General features: G+C 47.4%; 1 protein-coding gene across 4 annotated transcripts in view; it reads right to left on the bottom strand.

Annotated features, from left to right (window-relative positions):
- Window positions 1–24,514, bottom strand: part of ABCC8 (ATP binding cassette subfamily C member 8) — a 241,379-nt gene that overhangs the window by 200,074 nt on the left and 16,791 nt on the right. For 2 of the 4 annotated variants that reach the window (XM_068260341.1, XM_068260342.1), the window contains exons 2-3: window positions 8,155–8,296; window positions 463–584 (exon numbers count right to left, since the gene is read on the bottom strand). In XM_068260341.1, the coding sequence (XP_068116442.1) occupies window positions 463–584; window positions 8,155–8,296 (264 nt within the window). Of the gene's footprint in view, window positions 1–462; window positions 585–8,154; window positions 8,297–13,777; window positions 13,806–14,146; window positions 14,358–24,514 lie in introns of those variants that run through there. The other 2 variants (XM_068260344.1, XM_068260343.1) reach the window with 2 other exon arrangements.

Here is a 24,514-nt window from a genome sequence, read left to right as displayed (position 1 = left end):
CACAGGGGTCAGGGTTAGGAGGCGGAGGTTTTTATGTTAGGAGTGTGGAGGAGTCCTTACTTAGGGGTAAAGGTTAGGCCCGGGGAGGGGGGTGTTAAGGTAAGGCACGGGGTGCGTTAAAGTTAGACACCACCAGGGGGTTCTAAGGGTTAGGCATTTGTAGAGGTAGGGTTTTGCGTGAGAGTAGGGTTAGGTTAGGTTGTAGCAGAATACCGGTAGAGATTAACTATATTATGTTATCATAATTAAGTAGCACGATATCCATAATTTTCCACGATAGTCTACTAACAGCTATCTCCGGTGCCCTTTTTGCCAGGCGCCTTTTTTATACAGTATATATACGCACTGATGCTGCTGAAAATTCTGTAATTTTACAGATACTGTAACTAGTGACAACTTTCTGAGGTTCAGCCAAGAGAAAGTGATAGAGGAAGACTTCCTATTATGACTGGTGCCACTTACCTATTAGCAGCTTTGGGAAGTTGGAAGTTTCAATGTTGTGATAATAGATGATGGATGTGATCCCGGCAAGGAAGGCCATTACTGCCGGCATGTAGAGGTGCAGATGGCGAGACTTGGAGAAGCTGAAGAATAACAGAAAGAAAGGTGCAATCATTCTCACATCACAGCGACACACGATGTCCTCCCCTCCCCCAAATAATTCATACATCTCCGCATTAACAATGAGGTCCTGACACTGAATGTCCTTCAGAGGCGGCAGACGAGAGATTTCTGCTGAATAATTAATGATCTTTCTTATATGACAGGAAAATCCATTTGTGATCATAGTGCAGAGTGTAGGTGCGCTCAAAGCATGTCCTTGTCCCCTAGTGGTGAGCCCCACCCAACATGCCACCCAAAGGTGCCCACTATCCGTATCGGAAATAAAATGTCATAGTACATTGATTAACACACCATCAGTGAACCAATCTGTTATTCCCATCCATCAAAACGATCATAAAAAAACAAACATTTTTCTGATCAACTATACTGGCAGTGAACAATCGCCATTAGAATTGTTTACAGGCCATTTGGAACATCAACAATGTTTTTTTCCTGCCATTCGCATTTATCTCATCAATTGGGCTATTCTTCACAGAAAACTGTACCATTAGTGTGCACCTTGAGGCTGGTTTCAAACTGTAAATTGGTGTTACCGATGCGGTGCGTAGTGCCTCTTGCACCGCATTACCCTGCCAAATACCGGTCAAGCAGGAAGTGACGCATGCTTGCGGTCACTTCCTGCTTCAGGTATGCGGAAGTGCAGGAAGATTATTGTAAAAATATGCTTCCACGCTTGCATGCCGCAATGCCAACTTCTTTAAAGAATCCTGCGTTGCCATAGACTAACATGAATTTCAACACATACCATTTTCAGTAATTAATGGCCCAATTGAAGAGATAAATGCGATTGGCAGGAAATAAACCTCGTTGATGTCCCAAATAGACTTTAAATTGTTGAGATTGGATAAACGCAAGTTTAAAAGCCACTTGAGTGCCCCCCTTCATATCCATTGAATTGTGTGGAGTGGTGAACCACAGGAGGATTGAGCCCTGGCGCTTGAGCCTGATCAGGCTTAAAGACACAGTCACCTGCCTACTCGTGTTTTCCAAGTTAAATAAGTCCAGTTTGTCCTACCTGTCTTGGTAAGTGAGGTCTTCCGTTCCCTCTAATGGGACTAATTTAGTTGCCCGTGTTTGTATCCATTCTAGAAGGTCAATGTCCTTTCTATAGCGCGGTGCCCTGTATCCCATACTCCAGATGCGGCCTCGCAAGTGATTTATACAGAGGGATTAGTACAGGTATACTATTATCTCGAGATATCATTTCCCGTTTTACGCATTCCAGGATTTTATGTGCTTTAGCTACAGCTGCTTGGCATTGTATACAATTACTTAACTTGTTATCAACCAGTATTCCTAAGTCCTTCCCCAAGTCTGATGTCCTGTGTGCCATTTATTTTATATGGTCATCTACTATTGGTCTGTCCAAGGTGCATGACTTTACATTTATCAACATTAAATTTCATCTGCCATGTGCCTGCCCATATGGGCATATCGTCAAGTACCTGTTGTAATACGGCACTATCCATCTTAGTGTTAATAATTTTGCATCAAAACACACCTATACTGTAAGGAAATGCTTTATAATGTGATCATTCAGAATCAATTGGGCCCAACAGTTTCCCTGTACTCAAGCAATACAATCTGAATAATATGATCGAAAATACGATTGTTCCCAAAAATGTTTTTGTTCCATTTGCTTAACTAGGCTCTATGTTAAAGTGAAGTGTACCCAAATTGAGAAACGGTACTTATCTAAAGAGGGGGAAGTCTCAGGATCCTATTGAGACTTTCCTCGGAGCTCTGATATCCCCCGTCACTGACCGTGGCCCCCCGGAAGATTAGTGGCAAGGCATTGTTGGTAATCATATCAGGGCCGTGCAGCTCCTCTTCTTGCAGCGTGCCCATGCAGTAGCTGCGCGAGCCCGCCCGCTCATGCGGAGTAAGCCCCCGCTTAGCGACGGGGAAATCGGAGCACTGAAGGAAGCCTCAATAGGATCCTAAGGCTTCCCTCTCTTTAGGTAAGTATTTCAACTTGTACCTGAACTTCGGCTGGGGATCACGTTAAGGATGTGTGAAAGTGAGATGATTTTTTTTTAGGTTACATTCATGTAAAAATATACAAAAATGTGAAATAGTTCACAAACTTTTACAGCTGCACCTTCATTTTTCTTTTTGCCCTCTTCCTGTTCTTATTCTTTTTACCCCCTACTCTTCTGCCTCTTCTTTACTCTCACCCATTTCCTTTGTGGTACAGAGACGTCAGGTGGTTCTTGGACATGTAAAGCATCAGTGCCAGCCAAGAGGTTATTAGGAGACATGAACCCTCCCACTGCCGTAGTGCCTTCCCCTCTCCCCACGTCTCATCAGAGGACATTTACAGCTGCACATAACAAAAGACAGTTTGGGAAGTCTATTTTTAGCTCCCCCAGTCCTGTACCTCTGCTATATATTGACTTGTTCAAGGTCACTGAGTCACTAACAGGTCATCAGTAGCAGTGATGGAAATGACTCTGGGGTCTCCTGCTCTGACAGTGCCACATAGTGCCCCGTCAAGGTCAGTGCGCTCCTTACAGCTTTCTGGCAGATAAGGTGATTTTTGGGTCACTGCTTTGGCTGTGATTTACTTACTCCAGAAGGAATACCTTAAAGTTGGTGATATTTGTGGTCAATGTGATTCCTTGAGCTTCTCTGAAGCCGAAGTCCATGACAGATCATAAATGATCCTCCATACTTGGCCTAGATGTATCACACAGTGGCCCTTATCCAATTAACTTTTGGTACTGCGTTTTCTCCCAGGAGATAATTTTTCATCAGATATAAAAATAACTTTTCAGTGAAAAAAGTAGTAAAGAGTGAATAAAAAAATTATCTTGAGTATTTTCTTGCTTGGTGGGAACTTTAGACGCATACATGTAATAAAGGTGCCTGAAAAGAAGGGCGCAGTAGATTGCCGCTTGCAGAATATTGGTAAATTTACTAATATACTACTATTTTCTACTGATAGTAAAATATGGGCAATATTTACCCCGTCCCTGTGCTGCTTACCCTACCCCGGTGGTGCCTAACCCCAATACCCCCCCGCCCCTCGGTGGTGTCTAACCCTAACCCTAATACCCCCTTGTGGTGCCAAACCTAATACCCCCAATAACCCTCCCTCGATGGTGCCAAACCCTAATACTTCCCTGGTGGTGTCTAACCATAATAAGCCCCCACTCAGTGGTGCCTATCCCTAATACCTCCTGGTGGTGCCTAACCCCTAATACCCCCCCCTCGGCGGTGCCTAGCCCTAAACCCCCCCCCCCGGTGGTGCCTACACCTAATACCTATCCCCCCCCCAGCGGTACCTAGACCCCCTTCCCCCGTGCCTAAACCTAAAAACCTCCCCTGTGGTGCCTAAACCTTAACATCCCCTACCACCACCACAAGACCGCAATTAGCGCATATAGATGGAATTTTGGGTGCCTGGAAATTGTGGCTATAAATAGTGCCCTTTTTTCCTGATTCGCTTTAGGCTAGGTTCTCGGTGGTCGTTGCGTTCGTTGTAACAGCAGAAACGCAATGCAACTGAATGGAAAAGTGATGCCGCACGTTAACGTTATCCACATGTTGAGTAGCATATAGTGAAGCATACAGTCAATGAAAAAAGTATGCCCCACTGTCAGTGTTAATGCACGCATTTTGCAGTAACGCACTGCACTTCATTGGGGTGCCGCACGCCGGTAGCAGGAAAAAAGGGCGCAGGACGAGGGTGGACAAAAAGGGCCCCGACATAGACTTTAATGCAATTATCGTTAATATGGCGAAAAAAGCAGAAAAAACGGCGACATGAAAAATATCGTTAACAACATTAGAACATTATAGTTATTATTGTTTTAGAAGCTTGCAACGTTATATTTTTTTGTCATATGACGTTATTAAAGATATTATCGTTTCTATGTGTAAAAGGGTGTTTCTGCAGAGGGAGTGGTTAGGCACCACCAGGGGGAGTGGTTAGGGTTAGGCACCACCAGAGGGGTTAGGGTTAGGCACCACCTGGTTAGGGTTAGCCATCACCTGGGGGATAATTAGGGTTAGGCACAACTGAGGGGGAGGTAATTAGGGTTAGGCGCCACCAGGGGAGTGATTAGTTTTACGTACCACCAGGAGAGGGTTCTATGTGAAAGTAGGGTTGGGCTAAGCTGTATTGTTGAATTACGTAACGATTTTTAACATTATTATCTTTTTATTATTATTTCCCCTCTGCAATTACAATGGTATTTATCATTAACCAAGTTTGACAACGATGTTTATCGTTATCAGATTTCGTTATCCACCCGCGCCATTTCATTATAAAGTCAAGCCCTTTTTTAATGCATGCCGCACGCCGTTATAACACAATGTATGGGCCACGCTGTGAACGTCGCTATAAGTGGTGCATTGCAACTAGGTAAGCCGCGTTACAATGGGGCCGTTACACCGCAACGCACCACTGTGGACGTAGCCTAAAAGGTAATTTATTGGTCAGGTTTAAAAATATCTGCTTGGGGAAAATTAAGGAGAAAGGTGAATAGAATAAGGGCCACTCCGAGGAGATCATTTTTTATCTTCTGTAATGGTTAATGGCTCTGCCTCTGACACAGGAGACCAGGCCGGAGAATCGCGACTCTTCATGTTCAGTAAGCTGAACCTATTCAGTGAGACCTTGGGTAAGACTCTCTCACACTGCTACTGCCTACAGCACGCACCCTGGCCCATATGCAATTCACTTTTTCACCTGAGTTTTCTCCTAGGTGAAAATTTCAAACTTGTCAATAAAATGCCTTTAACAAGCAAACAAATACTCAAAATTATTTTGATAGCACTTTTTTTGCCTTCTTTTTGATACTTTTTCCATTGCCAAGTGCTAAAAAGTTATTATAAATCGAAGATAAAAAAAAATTCTCCTAGGAGAAAACTTGGGGGAGAAAGTGAATTACGTATGGCCCTCTGTGGCTGCAGTTCTGGCACTTTGAGAAAAGTGCAATATAAATGTTCTGTGTCTTGTCTAAAAATAACTTTTCAGCAATGTGCAGTTGCCAAAGTACCAAAAAGTGAAAAAGTACTGTCAAAATTGCTTTTCTTGCTTGCTGGTGTAAAACTATCTCCTAGGAGAAAATATAGGAGAAAGGGTAAATTAATTTAAAGAGAATCTGTATTGGTAAAATCGCACAAAAGTAAACATATCAGTGCGTTAGGGGACATCTCCTATTACCCTCTGTCACAATTTCGCCGCTCCTCGCCGCATTAAAAGTGGTTAAAAACAGTTTTAAAAAGTTTGTTTATAAACAAACAAAATGGCCACCAAAACAGGAAGTAAATTGATGTACAGTATGTCCACACATAGAAAATACAACCATACACAAGCAGGCTGTATACAGCCTTCCTTTTGAATCTCAAGAGATCATTTGTGTGTTTCTTTCCCCCTGCATCTCTCATGCACTGAAGTTTCAGGCTGCTCTTTTTTCTCCTGCAAACAGCTTTGCCCTTGTCTGTAATTCTTCAGTATGTGAAAGCCCAGCCAGCTCAGAGGACGATTTATCCAGCTTGTAAAAGATAAGAGAGAAGCTGCTCTAATCTAAATAATACACAGGCAGTGTGCATAGAGGGGCCTGGAAGGGGTAATTCATAGCAGAACCACAACACTGAAGAACTTGGCAGCCTTCCAGACACAGGCTGACAAGTCTGACAAGGGAAAGATACATTGATTTATTACAGAGACTGTGATAGCAGAAAGTGCTGCAGTAAGCCAGAACACATTAGAATAGCTTTTGGAACTTGTAGGATGATAAAAAACAGGATGCAATTTTTGTTACGGAGTCTCTTTAAAGTGTACCTGTAGTCAGGGGTGTCACTAGGGTTGGTGTCACCCGGTGCAGAAACCTGTGGCATCACCCCCATCACCCCTTGAACCTCCAACCTCACCAGGCTAAGAATACCTTTTTTTTAGTGGTAACGTTACTGGTTACTGTCACTCGTTGAGAACGGGTTTGGAAAGTGGTTATTTTTTAACCATTTGCTACAGGGGGAGACATGAGTTAAGGATTGTTGAACTATACAGGAGGCGGGGAAGGGTTTAATGAATGTTAAGCTGGGGGAAGGGGTCCAGACAATGTTTGCTGTGAGGGTATGAGGGAGGGATACCATGCTAGACACACTTGCTATTGGGGTGGGTGGTTGGATGAGACACTTTTACTAAGGGGTGAATAGGGGATGTGAAGTTGATCACCACATGGCCCTGGTGGCCTCTGTTATCAGCTCAGCATGGAGAAGCCAAATGGAAAAGAGCAGGAGAGAGAAGTACATCAGGCACTAGTCTGCTCTATATTTACATAGCCTACTCCACTCACCCTTAGCCGGGGCTTGGTGTCACCCCCTCTGCTGGTGACACCTGGAGCGGTCCGCACCCCCTAAGTGACGCCACTGCCTGTAGTGAAAAAAGTGCCCTTAGGTGGTACTTACCTCCGGAGGGAGGAGACTCTGCATCCTAAAGAGGCTTCTCCCATCCTCCTCACCAGAGGGGATCTAGCCCTGGGACCCCCGAAGATACGCTTGTTGACACTTGTTGGGAGCCTTGCGGAGGCGTAGTATAAGGTTCCCCTCGGGCTCCGGCGGAGATAGCCGAGCCCAATCGGGTCTGCTCTACTACGCAAGCACAAGCCATCTGTGCCTACACAGTAGAGCGGATATGATCGGGCTCAGCTATCTCCACCGCAGCTCGAGCGGCAAGCTGATACTGCGCATGCGCAAGACAGTAACTATTATGGTGGCCATTTCTCCGGAGGAGCCAGCGCTGGAACAGGACTGTAGATGAGGACAGAGGAAGCCTCATTAGGATCCAGAAGCTTCCCCCTCCTGAGTTAACACACTCTGACTGCAGGAGCTCCCAGACACAGAAAGAGAGTGAGTCACATTCCTCACTTGTTACATTGTGTTTACTTAAATGTATCTATTTTAAACTTCGGCTGCTGCAGCTTTTCTCTCCACAGAACTTTAAAGCTCTGTGTGTAACCCTTCCAATGCTGGTCTAGTAAAAAAAAAATGTTGGTTGCATATAATATGCTGTAAATAATGTTTTAGAGCAAAGTTGAAATGCAGGGTTATATTCCGCTTTAAGTACCTCCCAGGGGCAGTTTTTCCCTACAGATTTACTTTAAATAAGGACCTTTGTGTGCTATTAGGTGGGAAGAGTTTGCTTCTCTCTACTGAGTCACATCAATAGTGAGCTGTGCCAGCTTTAAAGTGAACCTGTTATATTATAAAGCTTACAGTATGTAATGGTGGGATGTATATGCATTGTAACGGTGGGAAGGGGAGCTTTTAATGATGCTTTTCCCCAGGTGTGACAATGGGAGAGGATGGTAACATGCGCTGTGTGATGAGGGAGGACGGTAATATTTTGGCACAGAGGAGATGGCACGGCAGAGACACAGAACAGGCCTGTCTCAGGTCAATGTTTTGCAGAATACGGAATGCTGATCAGTGGCTGTGATTGGCTGCTGGGTGCAGCGAGCTGGTGGAATGCTCTGCCAGGCGGCACGTTATAAATAGCGGAGGTATGTGTGAACTCACCCATCGGAGACGATGCCCTCTGCAATCTCGCACACCAGCACAAACAGGAGGATGAAGGTGAGAATCCAGCGCAGGTTGTGTCCGGGGAAATGGAGCCATGTGCTATGATGGATGTGCACCTTCGAGCTCTGACTGCCCCAGCCTGCAAGACAGATACCCCCAGAGAGGGGCAATTAATCACAAGCCTGCAAGACAGATACCCCCAGAGAGGGGCAATTAATCACAAGCCTGAAAGACAGATACCCCCAGAGAGGGCAGATAATCACAAGTCAATAAGGCCCGGTTCACATTAGCGTTTTTTTTTCCGGATCAGAACCGGAACGTATACAAACAGAACCGATGTGAAAGGATCCAATGTTAACCTATGGATCGATTCACCTACACCCATTGGTACGGATACGTTCTGTACGTTCCTGTCCCCGGACCTAAAAATTGCTGCAGGCCCTAATTTTCCGGACCGTTCTGCCCAGCGAAACGGATCCTGACAAAAAAAATGGAGCAGCATTGGGGCAATGTAAAACAGAACATTTCTTCACACTAGTAAAGAAACGGACCATTCCACGGGGGGTGGGGCATGTGCCGACGCGAACCTGAGCGACGGGAGGGTGAGGGAGGGTGCAGCAGCCGGGCGGGTGAGTGAGGGAGGGTTTATCCATCCATAATCTTCCGTAGCAGCAGGCAGTAGAGGCTTCTTTCTTCTTCCGTGTCATGTGACTACCTGACGCGTCATGTGACTAGTCACATGATGCGCTGTGTAGTCACAGCGGAAGAAGAGGAAGCCTCTACCGCCGGCTGCTACGGAAGATTAGGTATGTATTGCTGAGGGAAAGCGGATCCGATCAATAATTGATCAGATATGTTTTCACTATGTAAACCAGGTTTCAGACAGAGCCATCCGGATCCAGTGAAGTGGAGACCGGATCCGCTCACCGGATCCTTTCGGTTCAAAAACGCAATGTGAATCGGGCCTAAGACAGATACTTTCACAAAGGGCAGTTAATCACAAGCCTGCAGGACAGATGCCACCAGAGAGGGCAGATAATCACAAGCCTGCAAGACAGATACCCCCACAGAGGGCAGATACTCACAAGCCTGCAAGACAGATGCCCCAGCAGGGGAAATTGGTAACTGACCTGAAAGACAAATATCCTGGCAGGGGAAATTAATATTGGCCTACAAGTAAAATACCCCACAGATAGTAATCACCAGAGTACTAGCAGGGCCGGATTTGTATATTTTAGTGCCCAAGGCCCACTGTCACCAACCCCACCACCCAGCTGCCCCGTTCCAGTGCTTCCCTTATCCTGTGCTGTTCTCCCCTGTCCTGTAATGTCCCTGACTTCCGCTTACTGGATGTGTGACCGCTGCCATTTACATGTTTGGCAATTGCCTGAGTGTGCCAGCCGCTGCCCGCACTTGTTTCCTGGGCCTCTAGGCCATGGCCTTTGTGGCCTTGCCTCAAATCAGGCCATGAGTACAAGATAGGTGATTAATGACCAGCCTACAAGACAGTTACTCCAGCAGGGGAAATCACAACTTTTTTTTAAAGTGACCTTGAGGTGAGAGTGATATGGAGGCTGCCATATTTATTTCCTTTTAAGCAATGCAGATTGCCTGGCAGCCAGGCTGATCTGTATGGGGGTGGAAGCGCAGTTTTGTGCAAAATGGCCGTCAGGCAGCTGTGCCCTGCACCCACTATCCATCACCCACTGACTGCCCACCGGGACCGGTATGTGCACATAATTCTGTCTTGCTGCACATGACAGCACTTTTCTATGTCGCTGATTGCATTTTTACTATGGAATAAACCGGATTGCTTGCAGGGCCAATTTTCGCTTTTTCTTCTTCCATCTACAGTATTGTGTCTTGAGGTCTGAGCACGCAGAGCATGCATGGTTATTGGCTAACCAGCCGACCCTGAGTGGTGCAGTTGCAACCCTCCCCAAGTGTACTGCAGTGCCAACATTTGGCTCTACATCTCGCACTTTCCCTATACATTTATTGGCAGTGGTTTCCTGGCCGATTTCATCACCTTTCCACACAGGTGAAATTATACTAGCAAACATCTGCTGAAGACCGATTTCACCAACTCCTTCAATACGCCTGCCAGGAATCTGTCTGTACCCTATTCTGTAAGAAGCCCTGACAGACTCCATAGAGACCAGCACAGGCCCACGTCTGGCTGCATTTCACAAGGACTTTATCACCGCCTAATTCCTGGTAACCTGAACAACCTGACAAAAAATGTCATTTCCAGCATAAAATGCAATCACAGCATTAATCAGCACACCTCCACCCCATCCCCCACCAGAGGCGCAGTCAGCCAAGGTCACACACGCAAACATACGTGGGGGAGGCAGTCAACAACCAATAAGGGTACAGACATTGAGAAAAGGATGGGAGGAGTGCTACTGTGCATTCTCCTCACATACAGAATACGAGCAGATACTGAGAATTACACCCAGCATACAGAACAAGAGAACTGTTACTGTGCAGCCTCCATACATACAGAATAAGAGCAGATACTGAGAATTACACCCGGCATACAGAAAAAGAGAAGTGCTACTGTGCAGTCGCCTCACATACAGAATAAGAGCAGATACTGAGAATTACACCTGGCATACAGGGCAAGAGAAGTGCTACTGTGCACTATGCATGTATACAGAATAAGAGCAGATACTGATAATTACACCCAGCATACAGGACTAGAGAAGTGCTACTGTGCAGCCTCCTCACATACAGAATAAGAGCAGATACCGAGAGTTACACCCAGCATACAGGATAAGAGAAGTGCTAATGTGCAGCCCCCATACATACAGAATAAGAGCAGAAACCGAGAGTTATACCCAGCTTACAGGACGAGAAGTGCTACTGGGCAGTCTCCTCACATACAGAATAAGAGCAGATACTGAGAATTATACCCAGCATACAGGACGAGAAGTGCTACTGGGCAGTCTCCTCACATACAGAATAATAGCAGATACTGAGAATTACACCTGGCATACAGGACAAGGGAAGTGCTACTGTGCAGTCTCCTCACATACAGAATAATAGCAGATACTGAGAATTACACTCAGCATACAAGAGAAGAGAAGTGCTACTGTGCAGCCTCCATACATACAGAATAAGAGCAGATACTGAGAGTTACACCCAGCATACAGGACGAGAAGTGCTACTGGGCAGTCTCCTCACATACAGAATAATAGCAGATACTGAGAGTTACACCCAGCATACAAGACAAAAGAAGTGCTACTGTGCAGCCTCCATACATACAGAATAAGAGCAGATACCGAGAGTTACACCCAGCATACAGGATAAGAAGTGCTACTGGGCAGTCTCCTCACATACAGAATAATAGCAGATACTGAGAGTTACACCCAGCATACAGGACAAGGGAAGTGGTACTGTGCAGTCTCCTCACATACAGAATAAGAGCAGATACTGAGAATTACACTCAGCATACAAGAGAAGAGAAGTGCTGCTGTGCAGCCTCCATACATACAGAATAAGAGCAGATACCGAGAGTTACACCCAGCATACAGGATAAGAAGTGCTACTGGGCAGTCTCCTCACATACAGAATAATAGCAGATACTGAGAATTACACCCAGCATACAGGACAAGAGAAGTGCTACTGTGCAGTCTCCTCACATACACAATAAGAGCAGATACTGAGAATTACACCCGGCATACAGAAAAAGAGAAGTGCTACTGTGCAGCCTCTATACATACAGAATAAGAGCAGATAACAAAAGTTACACCCAGCATACAGGACAAGAGAAGTGCTACTGTGCAGCCTCCAAACATGCAGAATAATAGCAGATACTGAGAATTACACCCAGCATACAAGACAAAAGAAGTGCTACTGTGCAGCCTCCATACATACAGAATAACAGCAGATACTGAGAATTACACCTGGCATACAGGACAAGAGAAGTGCTACTGTGCAGCCTCCATACATACAGAATAAGATTGAGAATTCTACCAGACATGCAGTAGTGGTGGTCACTGAGATGCAAACACTTCTGAGTTGATGCTAATTTTATATGCTAATTTTATCCAGCTTGAAAATGGACCAATCAAATGCCGCAGCAATGCCATTTGCATTAACTCAGAATTATTTACATCTCATTGACCATCTCTCTCATGCAGGACAAGAGAAAAGCTATTTAGCAGCATGTACACATACAGAATTAGAACACATAATTGATAATAAACCCAATATACTGGACAAGAAGGGCTTATGTCAGTGGTTCCAAAACATGTCCAGGTCAAGGCACCCTTGATGACTCAGAAATTATTTCAAGGCACCCCTTGACAAAAACAATTAATTACCGAAATGCACGCTTGCCAATTTACGCATTGTCCCCTGTGTCCTCCTCCGTCCTTGTTTTCCTGTGTGCTCCTCTGTCCCCTTTTGTGCCCCTGTGTCTTCATTTGTCCCATGTCCTTCTTGGCTCCCCTTTGTCCCGTATCCTTCTTTGTCCTCATGTCCTCTTTTATCCCCTTTATCTCCTCCTTTGTCCCCTGTGTCCTCCTTCATTCCCCTGTGTCCTCCTTTGCCCCTTTGTGTCCGTCTTTCTCCCCTTGTCCCCTTTTGTGTCCTCCTCTGTCCCCGTGTCCTTTTTTATCCACCTTTGTCCTCTGTGTCTTCCTTTATCCCTCCTTTATGTCCTTTGTCCTGTGTTCTTCATCACTCCCATTTGTATCCTCCTTTGTTCCTCTGTGTCCTCCTTTGTCCTCGTGTCCTTCTTCATTTCTCTGTGTCCTCCTTCATTCCTCTGTGTCCTCCTCCTTCGCTCCCCTTTGTGTCCGCCTTTCTGCCGTGTCCCTCTTTGTGTCCTTTATCCCCTGTGTCCTTTTTTATCCACCTTTGTCCTTTGTGTCTTCCTTTGTCCCCCTTTTGTGTCCTCTGTCCCCTGTGTTCTCCATCATCCCCCTTTGTGTCCTCCTTTGTCCCTCAAGTCCTCCTTCGCGCCCTGTACTCCTTTGTGTCCCTCTTTGTCCTCTGTGTCTTCCTTTGTCCCCCATTTATGTCCTCTGACCCCTGTGTCTTTCTTTGTGTCCCCCTTTGTCCCGTCTCCTTCTTCTTGTCCCTGTTTTTCCCATGTTCTCCTGCGCTCCTTCCAATGCAGCGATAAAATCAGTGGAAGCCAATCGCATCTCACCAGATCCTGGGAGCCGGTGACAGTCAGAGACCTCTTCCTCATTCTTCCTTCTAGTGCTGTTCACGTTTAATAACGTGTTCAGGAAAAGCCAGCACTAGGGGAAGAGTGAGAGAGAGGAGAAGAACTGATCTTCTCAGGCTCCCAAGTTCAGGTGAGACACGTGATCGGCAGGAGAAATAGAATATGGACCCGTGGTGACTCGGAGGGCTGCCCCCAGCTTGAGAGCCTGTGGCTTATGTTATTCTTCACACATCATACTGCTGTTCCTGTCCTCCGTATATGTTCAGTGCTCAGTAGCACTTGTCCCATCAGTGAGATTCCAGGAAGAAGCATTCAGTCTGCCACCGCCTCTTACTGAGGAGAAAATCCAATTCCCAACCTTATCTTTCATTTTTCCTCCTCTATGAAATAAAATAAAAGTGTTGAATGAAATGATTCACGGACGGCTCCAATTACAGCTCATCTCCATATGAAATCTGATTATCGGTCAGCAGACGCAGCACTCCAGTCCTATCTAACACAATAAACTATCAAACCGTATAAATGATAGGCCTGGAGTGTGTCTCCATGGTTACTGCGAATAAACGCTCCTTCATGGCCTGCCGTTGCTGTGACTGGCATGGGGCGCTGCGTCTGTGTAGCCCCAGCGCTGGCAGTCGGCACACTGATGGTTTCCAGGAACACAGTGCTGCCAGGTGGAGAAATAACATTGCATAGCGCTGTGTAATATTATATTAGAACATTCCTTCTAATACTGGATACAGCGCAGCAGCACCTTCCATTGTTTACATGCAGCAGCTGCACAGAAGGTCTGTCTATACTTACAGGCCAATATTTCCGATGCTATTGCTATCCTGATTCACTCAATATCTACACTTCAGCTCCGTCGTCATATGTCTTCTCAGCCATTTCCTGCACTGCTATTGCTGCCCTACTCCGGCTACACACCCCAACCCTACCGTCATATGTCTTCCCAGTCACTTCCTGCTCTGCTACTGCTGCCCTGCTCCACTCTGCTCCTGCTAATCACTCCACCTCCATATGTCTTCCAAGCCACTTCATGCTCTGCTACTGCTGCCCAGCTCCTCTCTGCTCCTGCTAAACACTCCAACTCCACCTTCATATGTCTTCCCAGCCACTTCCTGCTCTGCTACTGCTGCCCTGCTACACTCTGCTCCTGCTAAACACTCCAACTCCACCTTCATATGTTTTCCCAGCCACTTCCTGCTCTGCTGCTGCTGTCCTGCTACACTTTGCTCCTGCTAAACACTCCAACTCCACCTCCATATGTCTTCCCAGCTACTTCATGCTCTGCTACTGCTGCCCAGCTCCTCTCTGCTCCTGCTAAACACTCCAACTCCACCTTCATATGTCTTCCCAGCCACTTCCTGCTCTGCTACTGCTGCCCTGCTACACTCTGCTCCTGCTAAACACTCCAACTCCACCTTCATATGTTTTCCCAGCCACTTCCTGCTCTGCTGCTGCTGCCCTGCTACACTTTGCTCCTGCTAAACACTCCAACTCCACCTTCATATGTCTTTCCAGCCACTTCCTGCTCTGCTACTGCTGCCCTGCTACACTCTGCTCCTGCTAAACGCTCCAACCCCACCTTCATATGTCTTCCCACCTACTTCATGCTCTGCAACTGCCTCCCTGCTCCTGCTAAACACTCCAACTCCACCTTCATATATCTTCCCAGCTACTTCCTGCTTTGCTACTGCTGCCCTGCTAAACACTCCAACTTCACCTTCATAGGTCTTCCCTGCCTCTTCCTGCTCTGATACTGCCTCCCTGCCCTTGCTATATACCCTAACTCCACATTCATGCGTCTTCCCACCTACTTCCTGCTCTGCTGCTGCTGCCCTGGTCTACTCTGCTCTTGCTAGATACTGTACCAGGAAGGTAGTGAGAACTGCACAATAAGTGTAACGTACGTTACATTGCTAATGTACAGCGCTCCATGCAAGTAAAGTAGTGTAAATGGTACTCTCACAACTTAAATATTACCTAGGTAACGTGTAGTTTGCTATTTGCATAACGAGTGCTACTGTACATACCCTCAGAGCTCATGGTACGATTGCCATGTGCTCTGTGTGCATGGCAATTTTACTGCTGTATTGTGAATACACCCCATGATGACATAAACATAGGTACATATAGCACTAGTCCTACTCAAAACTTGTCTAAAGTCCCTTTCTGTTTTACTGTACAGAAAATGTTAAAGTGGACCTGAATTCAGAACTTCCTCTTTGCTCTAAAAGATACGCAAAATCGTAATAACCTTTAAAGAAAATCATTTCAAAGTTACAACTTATAGAACCCCAACAAAGATCCTGCAGTGTGTTTACTTCCTGGTTTCCAGGGAGCACAGAGAGGGTTAACCTCCTGTTTTTACATATTAGCTCAGAACCCCAGAGTCAGAAGAGTTCAGGCAAAGCTGACAACCTTGATTTACACTAGCTCCTTACTTGCAGATAAAGGGGAGAATCAGACAGGCTGTTCTCTGTAAGCATACTCAGGGTGGATTTCTCTGTTTCACTTGTCTCCTGTGCAAGAGTTTATGTCAGCTTTAAAAAAAAACGAGTGTTTTGTAGTTTGGTTGTACAAGTGCCCTGTTGGTACTTGGGTTATATAAATGACCCGTTAAATACTATATTCTAATTTATGCTTTTCTTCTGTATGATCTACCTTCATGACTGTTTGTAATAGATGTTGATGTGCTTATTATCAATATGTAAAAGATGGACTACTTCTGATATGTACAAGTCATGTTGGATTGTATCTATATTTTGTGTTAATAAACAGAATAAAAAAAACAACAAAAAAACTAGTGTTATCTATGCAAATGAAGCTGTTAAACTGAAAGTCAAATTTAGCCAGATGTACTGTAAAATAAATAGAAAGTAAACAATCTTATCGTGGCTGAGGAAACAATGCTGATAAGGTTTCAGTTCTGGAAAAGTTCAAAGGGTCATTACTTCTGTTTGTTTTGAATTTGAATGAAGCTGATTAAACTGAAAATAAAAATTTGAGATTCTGTTTTTACTAATGTTCTATTTACTATTAGCTCTACACATACAATGGATTATCTCATAAGTTTTATTTCCAGTTCAGGTTTGCTTTAAGGTGCGCACACACACGTCTGATTCTTCCGCTTAGCGGATCGGTCAAAACCAGTCTTATCAGCTGAACGATCGTTTGTGCACATGTCTGACTTGACGTCCAAACGACCGGTCATTTGGAAAAATTGGACGTGTGTATGTACCTGTGTCCGCAGGGGGACATAGACCTGGCGCCCACTTTACCCGCATTTCATCTGACCTCACGCTGACTGTAAGTGTTTTTACCATTATTTACCCCAATAAACTACCTGAATTGCAGTGCTGGCTTCACATCGTCTCTCTCCCTTAGTCACAGAGGGGATCACCTCACTTTTAGCAACATTTTACTTGCTACCGGGAACTTGCCTGCAAGGACTTATCCAGGACATAGTCACAGAGGGGATCACCCACTTTTAGCAACATTTTACTTACTACTAGTATCCAAGATGGCGGTCAGAATGCCAGTGACAGCATTGCCCATATAAGGATTAGAGTGAGCTAAGAAATAGGCTATATTTATATTGTTTTTACAACACTAGCATATGCATTTTCACACGGCCTTCATATGTGAGAAAATACTCCCGTTGTTCGTGGCAACACCATGTTATGCAATTAAAAACAAGTGCGGTACGTGAATAAAAGCAGCAAACTATCGCTTCTTTGTTAGCTTTCTTATACACACACAAACCAGCCCATTCCTTACTCTGCCTGTCAGATCTAGTGGTATGAATGGGACAACAGGCTAACGATGCAGGCTAAGCAGCAGGGTGTATACAATCAAACTTTTTCAAAAAGACCACTTTTCATCAATGCTCCTTACATTGGATTACAATGGGGAAAATCTACTTTTAGGCAGGGTCATGCAACAAAAATCACGTGTGAATTCTGAGTCTGTGAAAATGCATTCAGGGTAGATGTAATGTATTGGCATCGCATTCTATTTGCGATCGTTTCCAATTCTGAGTTTGCTAACATCTTTTCAAGAGAGATGTATGCCCCGGCTGAACGCTTCAAGGGATCATCAGAGCTGACAACAGCACAAGACTCAGCTAAAGGATAATGCAGTTGGACAGAGTGTGGAAACAGCTAATCTACAACCCCAAAGACTGGAACCTGATAGTGGGCTAGCTGCACTGCTATATGTGATTCCAGCATTATACTATGCTGGATGGAGTGTAGCATTTTTTCTTATTTTATTTGTGCATTTGGCTCACAGTTACCCTGACGAAGCCCCATCTTGGAGAAAAACATGTTGGGCTGTGGGTGCATATGTATAGAGTTAGCACCTCGTATATAGTATTAGTAGCAGTTTTGTAGGAAGTCTACTCTGTACCAGCTAAACAGACTCAGATTGATAATGGCTGACAGTCGCTGGAGTGGTCCTTACCTTACGCCTTTACCATTTGCTTAAGCCAGGAGAGTGTTCGTGCAGATTTATGCTATGCTATGTTACAGGGAGGGTAACTAAAATGTATGGGGCTACACTGCCAAAAAAGAAGATAAGTGATCTCTCATTGATGCATCACTGACGCTCACTTTGTGCTGCCACCTTCTGGCTCCTGATCACATGACTTGCATTGGTCATGTGACCGGGTGCTGTCGAATAACAGCAAAGGATTTGAGGCTGTGATGCATGGAGAACTACTCCCCCCTTGCACTACTCTTAGAGTTGGGCCGAACCTCCGATTTTAGGTTCGCGAACCTGGTTCGTGAACTTCCGCGGAAGGTTCGGTTCGCGTTAAAGTTCGCGAACCGCAATAGACTTCAATGGGGATGCGAACTTTGAAAAAAAAAATAATTATGCTGGCCACAAAAGTGATGGAAAAGATGTTTCAAGGGGTCTAACACCTGGAGGGGGGCATGGCGGAGTGGGATACATGCCATAAGTCCCGGGGAAAAATCTGGATTTGACGCAAAGCAGCGTTTTAAGGGCAGAAATCACATGGAGCCTGATTCACCAAGCGGTGCAAAGTGTTTGCACGCTGGTGAAAAGGCCCTTATCACGCCTAAACTCACTTTAGGCATGATAAGAAGAATCTCGCGCGAAGTTACCGCGCGAACGCGCGTACGCGCGGTAACTTCGCGCGAAGAGCAGGAAAAAGCGGTGATAACTCAGTGGTGAAAAGGTTATCACGCCTAAAGTCTTTTAGGCGTGATAACTGAGTTATCACCGCTTTGTGAATCGAGCCCATTGAATGCTAAATGACAGGCCTAAAGTGCTTTCAAACATCTTGCATGTGTATACATCAATCAGGTAGTGTAATTAAGGTACTGCTTCACACTGACACACCAAACTCACCGTGTAACGCACCGCAAACAGCTGTTTGTGTAGTGACGGCCGTGCTGGACTGGTGCGCACCATGGCGAGAGTGCAGGTTTTGGTGGCTTTACAGCCCATATGGTCGCCTGGCTGATGTAGCTGAATGACAGAACAGTGACTGTCCAGCTGATCAAATTTGGTCTGACCACAATGAGGCAACGACCTTATTATCGTGGGTGTGCCCCCCGAGACACTCATCTAGGCGCCGGTCATTGCTTCATTGTGATATGCAAGCCCCTTCACCACGGCAAGGTAATGATCACGAAGGGGAATGGGCGCATGTACATGCCTTTTCTTTTGTTGTTGCAGCTGCCCGCAGTGCAGTCAGAAAAATTAGGCAGTCATGTTCACGCACCAGAAAAATTATTACAGCGGCCGCTGCTAGCAGCGGCCTAAAAAATTCAGCAATCCGCCTGGAGTCCCGGACCCTGTTGGTGGTGGCGGAGAAGGTAGTCAAGCGGCCTGCAAGCAGACATGCTGTGTGGAGGGACTGGGAGTGACTTAGTCTTCTTGGGGCAGGCCAGGCAGCCAGTCACACGGCGTGCAGGCAGAGATGCTGTGAGTGCGGGGACTGACGTAGTCTTGGGGCGGGCAGCAGCCCTCCGGGATCCATGCCTCATTCATTTTGATAAAGGTGAGGTACTTAACACTTTTGTGATTTAGGCGACTTCTCTTCTCTGTGACAATGCCTCCAGCTGCGCTGAAGGTCCTTTCTGACAGGACGCTTGCGGCAGGGCAGGAGAGAAGTTGGATGGCAAATTGGGACAGCTCTGGCCACAGGTCAAGCCTGCGCACCCAGTAGTTCAAGGGTTCCTCATCGCTGTTCACAGCAGTGTCTACATCCACACTTAAGGCCAGGTAGTCGGCTACCTGCCGTTCCAGGCGTTGGTGGAGGGTGGATCCGGAAGGGCTACGGCGAGGCGTTGGACTAAAGAACGTCCGCATGTCCGACATCACCATGAGATCGCTGGAGCGTCCTGTCTTTGACTGCGTGGACACGGGAGGAGGATTAGTGGCAGTGGTACCTTGCTGGCGTTGTGCCGTCACATCACCCTTAAAGGCATTGTAAAGCATAGTTGACAGCTGGTTCTGCATGTGCTGCATCCTTTCCACCTTCCGGTGAGTTGGTAACAGGTCCGCCACTTTGTGCCTGTACCGAGGGTCTAGTAGTGTGGCCACCCAGTACAGCTCATTCCCCTTGAGGTTTTTTATACGGGGGTCCCTCAACAGGCAGGACAGCATAAAAGACGACATCTGCACAAAGTCGGATCCAGTACCCTCCATCTCCTCTTGCTCTTCCTCAGTGACGTCAGGTAAGTCAACCTCCTCCCCCCAGCCGCGAACAATACCACGGGTAGGTTGAGCAGCACAAGCCCCTTGCGATGCCTGCTGAGGTTGTTCTCCTGCCGCTGTCCCCTCCTCCTCCTCCTCCTCCTCCTCCCCCAAAGAAACACCTTGCTCATCATCCTCTGAGTCTGACTCGTCTTCTGCACATGACTTCTCTTCTTCCTCCTCCTCCCCCCTCTGTGCTGCCGCAGGTGTTGAAGAAACAGCTGGGTCTGATGAAAATTGGTCCCATGCCTGTTCCTGCCGTAACGGTTCCTGGTCACGCTCATTCACAGCTTCATCCGCCACTCTACGCACAGCACGCTCCAAGAAGTAAGCGTAGGGAATTAAGTCGCTGATGGTGCCCTCACTGCGACTCACCAGGTTGGTCACCTCCTCAAACGGCCGCATGAGCCTGCATGCATTTTCCATCAGTGTCCAGTTATCGGGCCAGAACATCCCCATCTTCCCAGACTGTTTCATTCTACTGTAGTTGTAGAGGTAGTGGGTCACGGCTTTCTTCTGTTCTAGCAGGCGGGAGAACATGAGCAGGGTCGAGTTCCAGCGAGTCAGGCTATCGCAAATGAGGCGTCTCACCGGCATGTTGTTTTTGCGCTGAATTTCCGCAAAGCGTGCCATGGCTGTGTAAGACCGCCTCAAATGCCCACAGAACTTCCTGGCCTGCTTCAGGACATTCGCTAAGCCAGGGTACTTTGCCACAAATCTTTGAACCACTAGATTCATGACATGTGCCATGCAGGGTATGTGTGTCAGCTTCCCCATATGCAAAGCGGCAAGCAGATTACTGCCGTTGTCGCACACCACGTTGCCTATCTTCAGGTGGTGCGGGGTCAGCCACTCATCCACCTGTTTCTTAAGAGCAGCCAGGAGAGCTGCTCCAGTGTGACTCTCCGCTTTGAGACAAGACATGTCTAAGATGGCGTGACACCGTCTTACCTGGCATGCAGCATAGGCCCTGCGGAGCTGGGGCTGTGTAGCTGGAGAGGAGAACTGCCACTCAGCCAAGGAGGAGGAGGACAGCGAAGAGCATGTAGCAGGAGGAGAGGAGGTGGCAGGAGGCCTGCCTGCAAGCCGTGGAGGTGTCACAATTTGGTCCGCTGCGTCCTGCTTGCCATCGTTCACCACCAGGTTCACCCAATGGGCTGTGTAGGTAATGTAGCGGCCCTGCCCGTGCTTGGCAGACCATGCATCCGTGGTTAGGTGTACCCTTGACCCAACGCTCTTCGCAAGAGATGACACCACTTGCCTCTCAACTTCACGGTGCAGTTGGGGTATGGCCTTTCTCGAAAAATAAGTGCGGCCTGGCATCTTCCACTGCGGTGTTCCGATGGCCACAAATTTACGGAAGGCCTCAGAGTCCACCAGCCGGTATGGTAACAGCTGCCGAGCTAACAGTTCCGCCACGCCAGCTGTCAGACGCCGGGCAAGGGGGTGACTGGCCGAAATTGGCTTCTTCCGCTCAAACATTTCCTTCACGGACACCTGACTGCTGCTGTGGGCAGAGGAGCAGGAACCGCTCAAGGGCAGAGGCGGAGTGGAGGAGGGTGCCTGTGAAGGTGGAAGGGAGAAAGCGGCAGAAGCAGATAATGCACCTGATGGAGGAGGAAGAGGAGAAGGAGGGTGGCTTTGCTTTTGTGTGCTGCTGCTGCTTTTGCTCAGGTGGCCATCCCATTGCTGTTTGTGCCTTTTCTCCAGGTGCCTTCGTAAGGCACTTGTCCCTACGTGAGTGTTGGCCTTTCCACGGCTCAATTTTTGTTGGCAGAGCGAACAGATGGCTTTGGTCCGATCTGAGGCACACACATTAAAAAATTTCCACACCGCTGAGCCACCCTGGGATGTGGGCACTATGGGGACCTCAGCAGCTGATGCTGAAGGGCAAGTTGGCTGGCTGTACATAGGTGGCGATACATGGTGCCGGACTCTGCCACCAGCTGTTTCTGACGAAGAGCTGCCCCAGCTTCTTTCAGCAACTTCTCTCCTCCTACTACTCTCTGACTCCCCCTCTGAACTGTCCCCCTCTTCATCTCCTCTATTGGGAACATACAGAGGATCCCTATTACCGTCATCATCGTAGTCATCCTGCCCAGCTTCGCTTGCCTCAGACAAATCCAAACTTGCACCATCAGTAGGTCCTTCATCCTCCTGACACGTTACATCCATAGTGTTGCCGCGTAACTCAGACATATGAGCTGGTGAAAATTCATCTGGCTGTAACAACAATGGCTGTGCATCAGTGATTTCACCACTAAATAATTCTTGCGAAGTGTCAAATGCAGCGGAAGTGGTGCTAGTAGTAGCGCTGGTGGCTGAGCAAGATGAGGTGTTCTGTGTCGCTAAATACTCAACCACGTCCTGACAATCTTGGGAGGTGATGGGACGTGCCTTCTTCCGAGCACTGTACTGTGGGCCAGGTCCACACGAAATTACATTTACACGACCTCGCGCAGACCTGCCGGGTGGCCTTCCTCTGGCTCTGGCACTACCTCTTCCTCTACCTGTTTTGTCCATATCGGGTATGCACGGAGTGGTATATCACACTGCGTGCACTCACGTAGGTAGGTGGGTTCACTTAACTGCACAGGTATGCGCACTGATGCGGTGGGTTCACTGAACAGAACAGGTATACAGTGGCGGGTTCACAGAACAGGTATGCAGTGGCAGGTTCACTGAACACAACAGGTATGCAGTGGCGGGTTCACTGAACACAACAGGTATGCAGTGGCGGGTTCACTGAACAGGTATACAGTGGCGGGTCCACTGAACAGAACAGGTATGCAGTGGCGGGTTCACTAAACAGAACAGGTATACAGTGGCGGGTTCAATGAACAGGTATACAGTGGCGGGTCCACTGAACAGAACAGGTATGCAGTGGCAGGTTCACTGAACAGGTATACAGTGGCGGGTCCACTGAACAGAACAGGTATGCAGTGGCGGGTTCACTGAACAGGTATACAGTGGCGGGTCCACTGAACAGAACAGGTATGCAGTGGCGGGTTCACTGAACAGGTATACAGTGGCGGGTCCACTGAACAGAACAGGTATGCAGTGGCGGGTTCACTGAACAGGTATGCAGTGGTGGGTTCACAGAACAGGTATGCAGTGGTGGGTTCACAGCACAGGTATGCAGTGGTGGGTTCAATGAACAGGTATACAGTGGCGGGTCCACTGAACAGAACAGGTATGCAGTGGCAGGTTCACTGAACAGGTATGCAGTGGTGGGTTCACAGCACAGGTATGCAGTGGTGGGTTCACAGAACAGGTATGCAGTGGTGGGTTCACAGCACAGGTATGCAGTGGTGGGTTCAATAAACAGGTATACAGTGGCGGGTCCACTGAACAGAACAGGTATGCAGTGGCAGGTTCACTGAACAGGTATGCAGTGGCGGGTTCACTGAACAGGTATGCAGTGGTGGGTTCACAGAACAGGTATGCAGTGGTGGGTTCACAGCACAGGTATGCAGTGGTGGGTTCAATGAACAGGTATACAGTGGCGGGTCCACTGAACAGAACAGGTATGCAGTGGCAGGTTCACTGAACAGGTATGCAGTGGTGGGTTCACAGCACAGGTATGCAGTGGTGGGTTCACAGAACAGGTATGCAGTGGTGGGTTCACAGCACAGGTATGCAGTGTTGGGTTCAATGAACAGGTATACAGTGGCGGGTCCACTGAACAGAACAGGTATGCAGTGGCAGGTTCACTGAACAGGTATGCAGTGGTGGGTTCACAGCACAGGTATGCAGTGGTGGGTTCACTGCACAGGTATGCAGTGGTGGGTTCACAGCACAGGTATGCAGTGGTGGGTTCACAGCACAGGTATGCAGTGGCAGGTTCACTGAACACAACAGGTATGCAGTGGCGGGTTCACTAAACAGGTATACAGTGGCGGGTCCACTGAACAGAACAGGTATGCAGTGGCGGGTTCACTAAACAGAACAGGTATACAGTGGCGGGTTCACAGAACAGGTATGCAGTGGCAGGTTCACTGAACACAACAGGTATGCAGTGGCGGGTTCACTGAACAGGTATACAGTGGCGGGTCCACTGAACAGAACAGGTATGCAGTGGCGGGTTCACTGAACAGGTATACAGTGGCGGGTCCACTGAACAGAACAGGTATGCAGTGGCGGGTTCACTAAACAGGTATACAGTGGCGGGTCCACTGAACAGAACAGGTATGCAGTGGCGGGTTCACTGAACAGGTATACAGTGGCGGGTCCAGTGAACAGAACAGGTATGCAGTGGCGGGTTCACTGAACAGGTATGCAGTGGTGGGTTCACAGAACAGGTATGCAGTGGTGGGTTCACAGCACAGGTATGCAGTGGTGGGTTCAATGAACAGGTATACAGTGGCGGGTTCAATGAACAGGTATACAGTGGCGGGTCCACTGAACAGAACAGGTATGCAGTGGCAGGTTCACTGAACA

This window comes from Hyperolius riggenbachi, chromosome 11 (genome assembly GCF_040937935.1).
Source record: "Hyperolius riggenbachi isolate aHypRig1 chromosome 11, aHypRig1.pri, whole genome shotgun sequence".
NCBI classification, from domain to species: domain Eukaryota; kingdom Metazoa; phylum Chordata; class Amphibia; order Anura; family Hyperoliidae; genus Hyperolius; species Hyperolius riggenbachi.
This window is presented reverse-complemented; position numbering and strand designations above follow the sequence as displayed.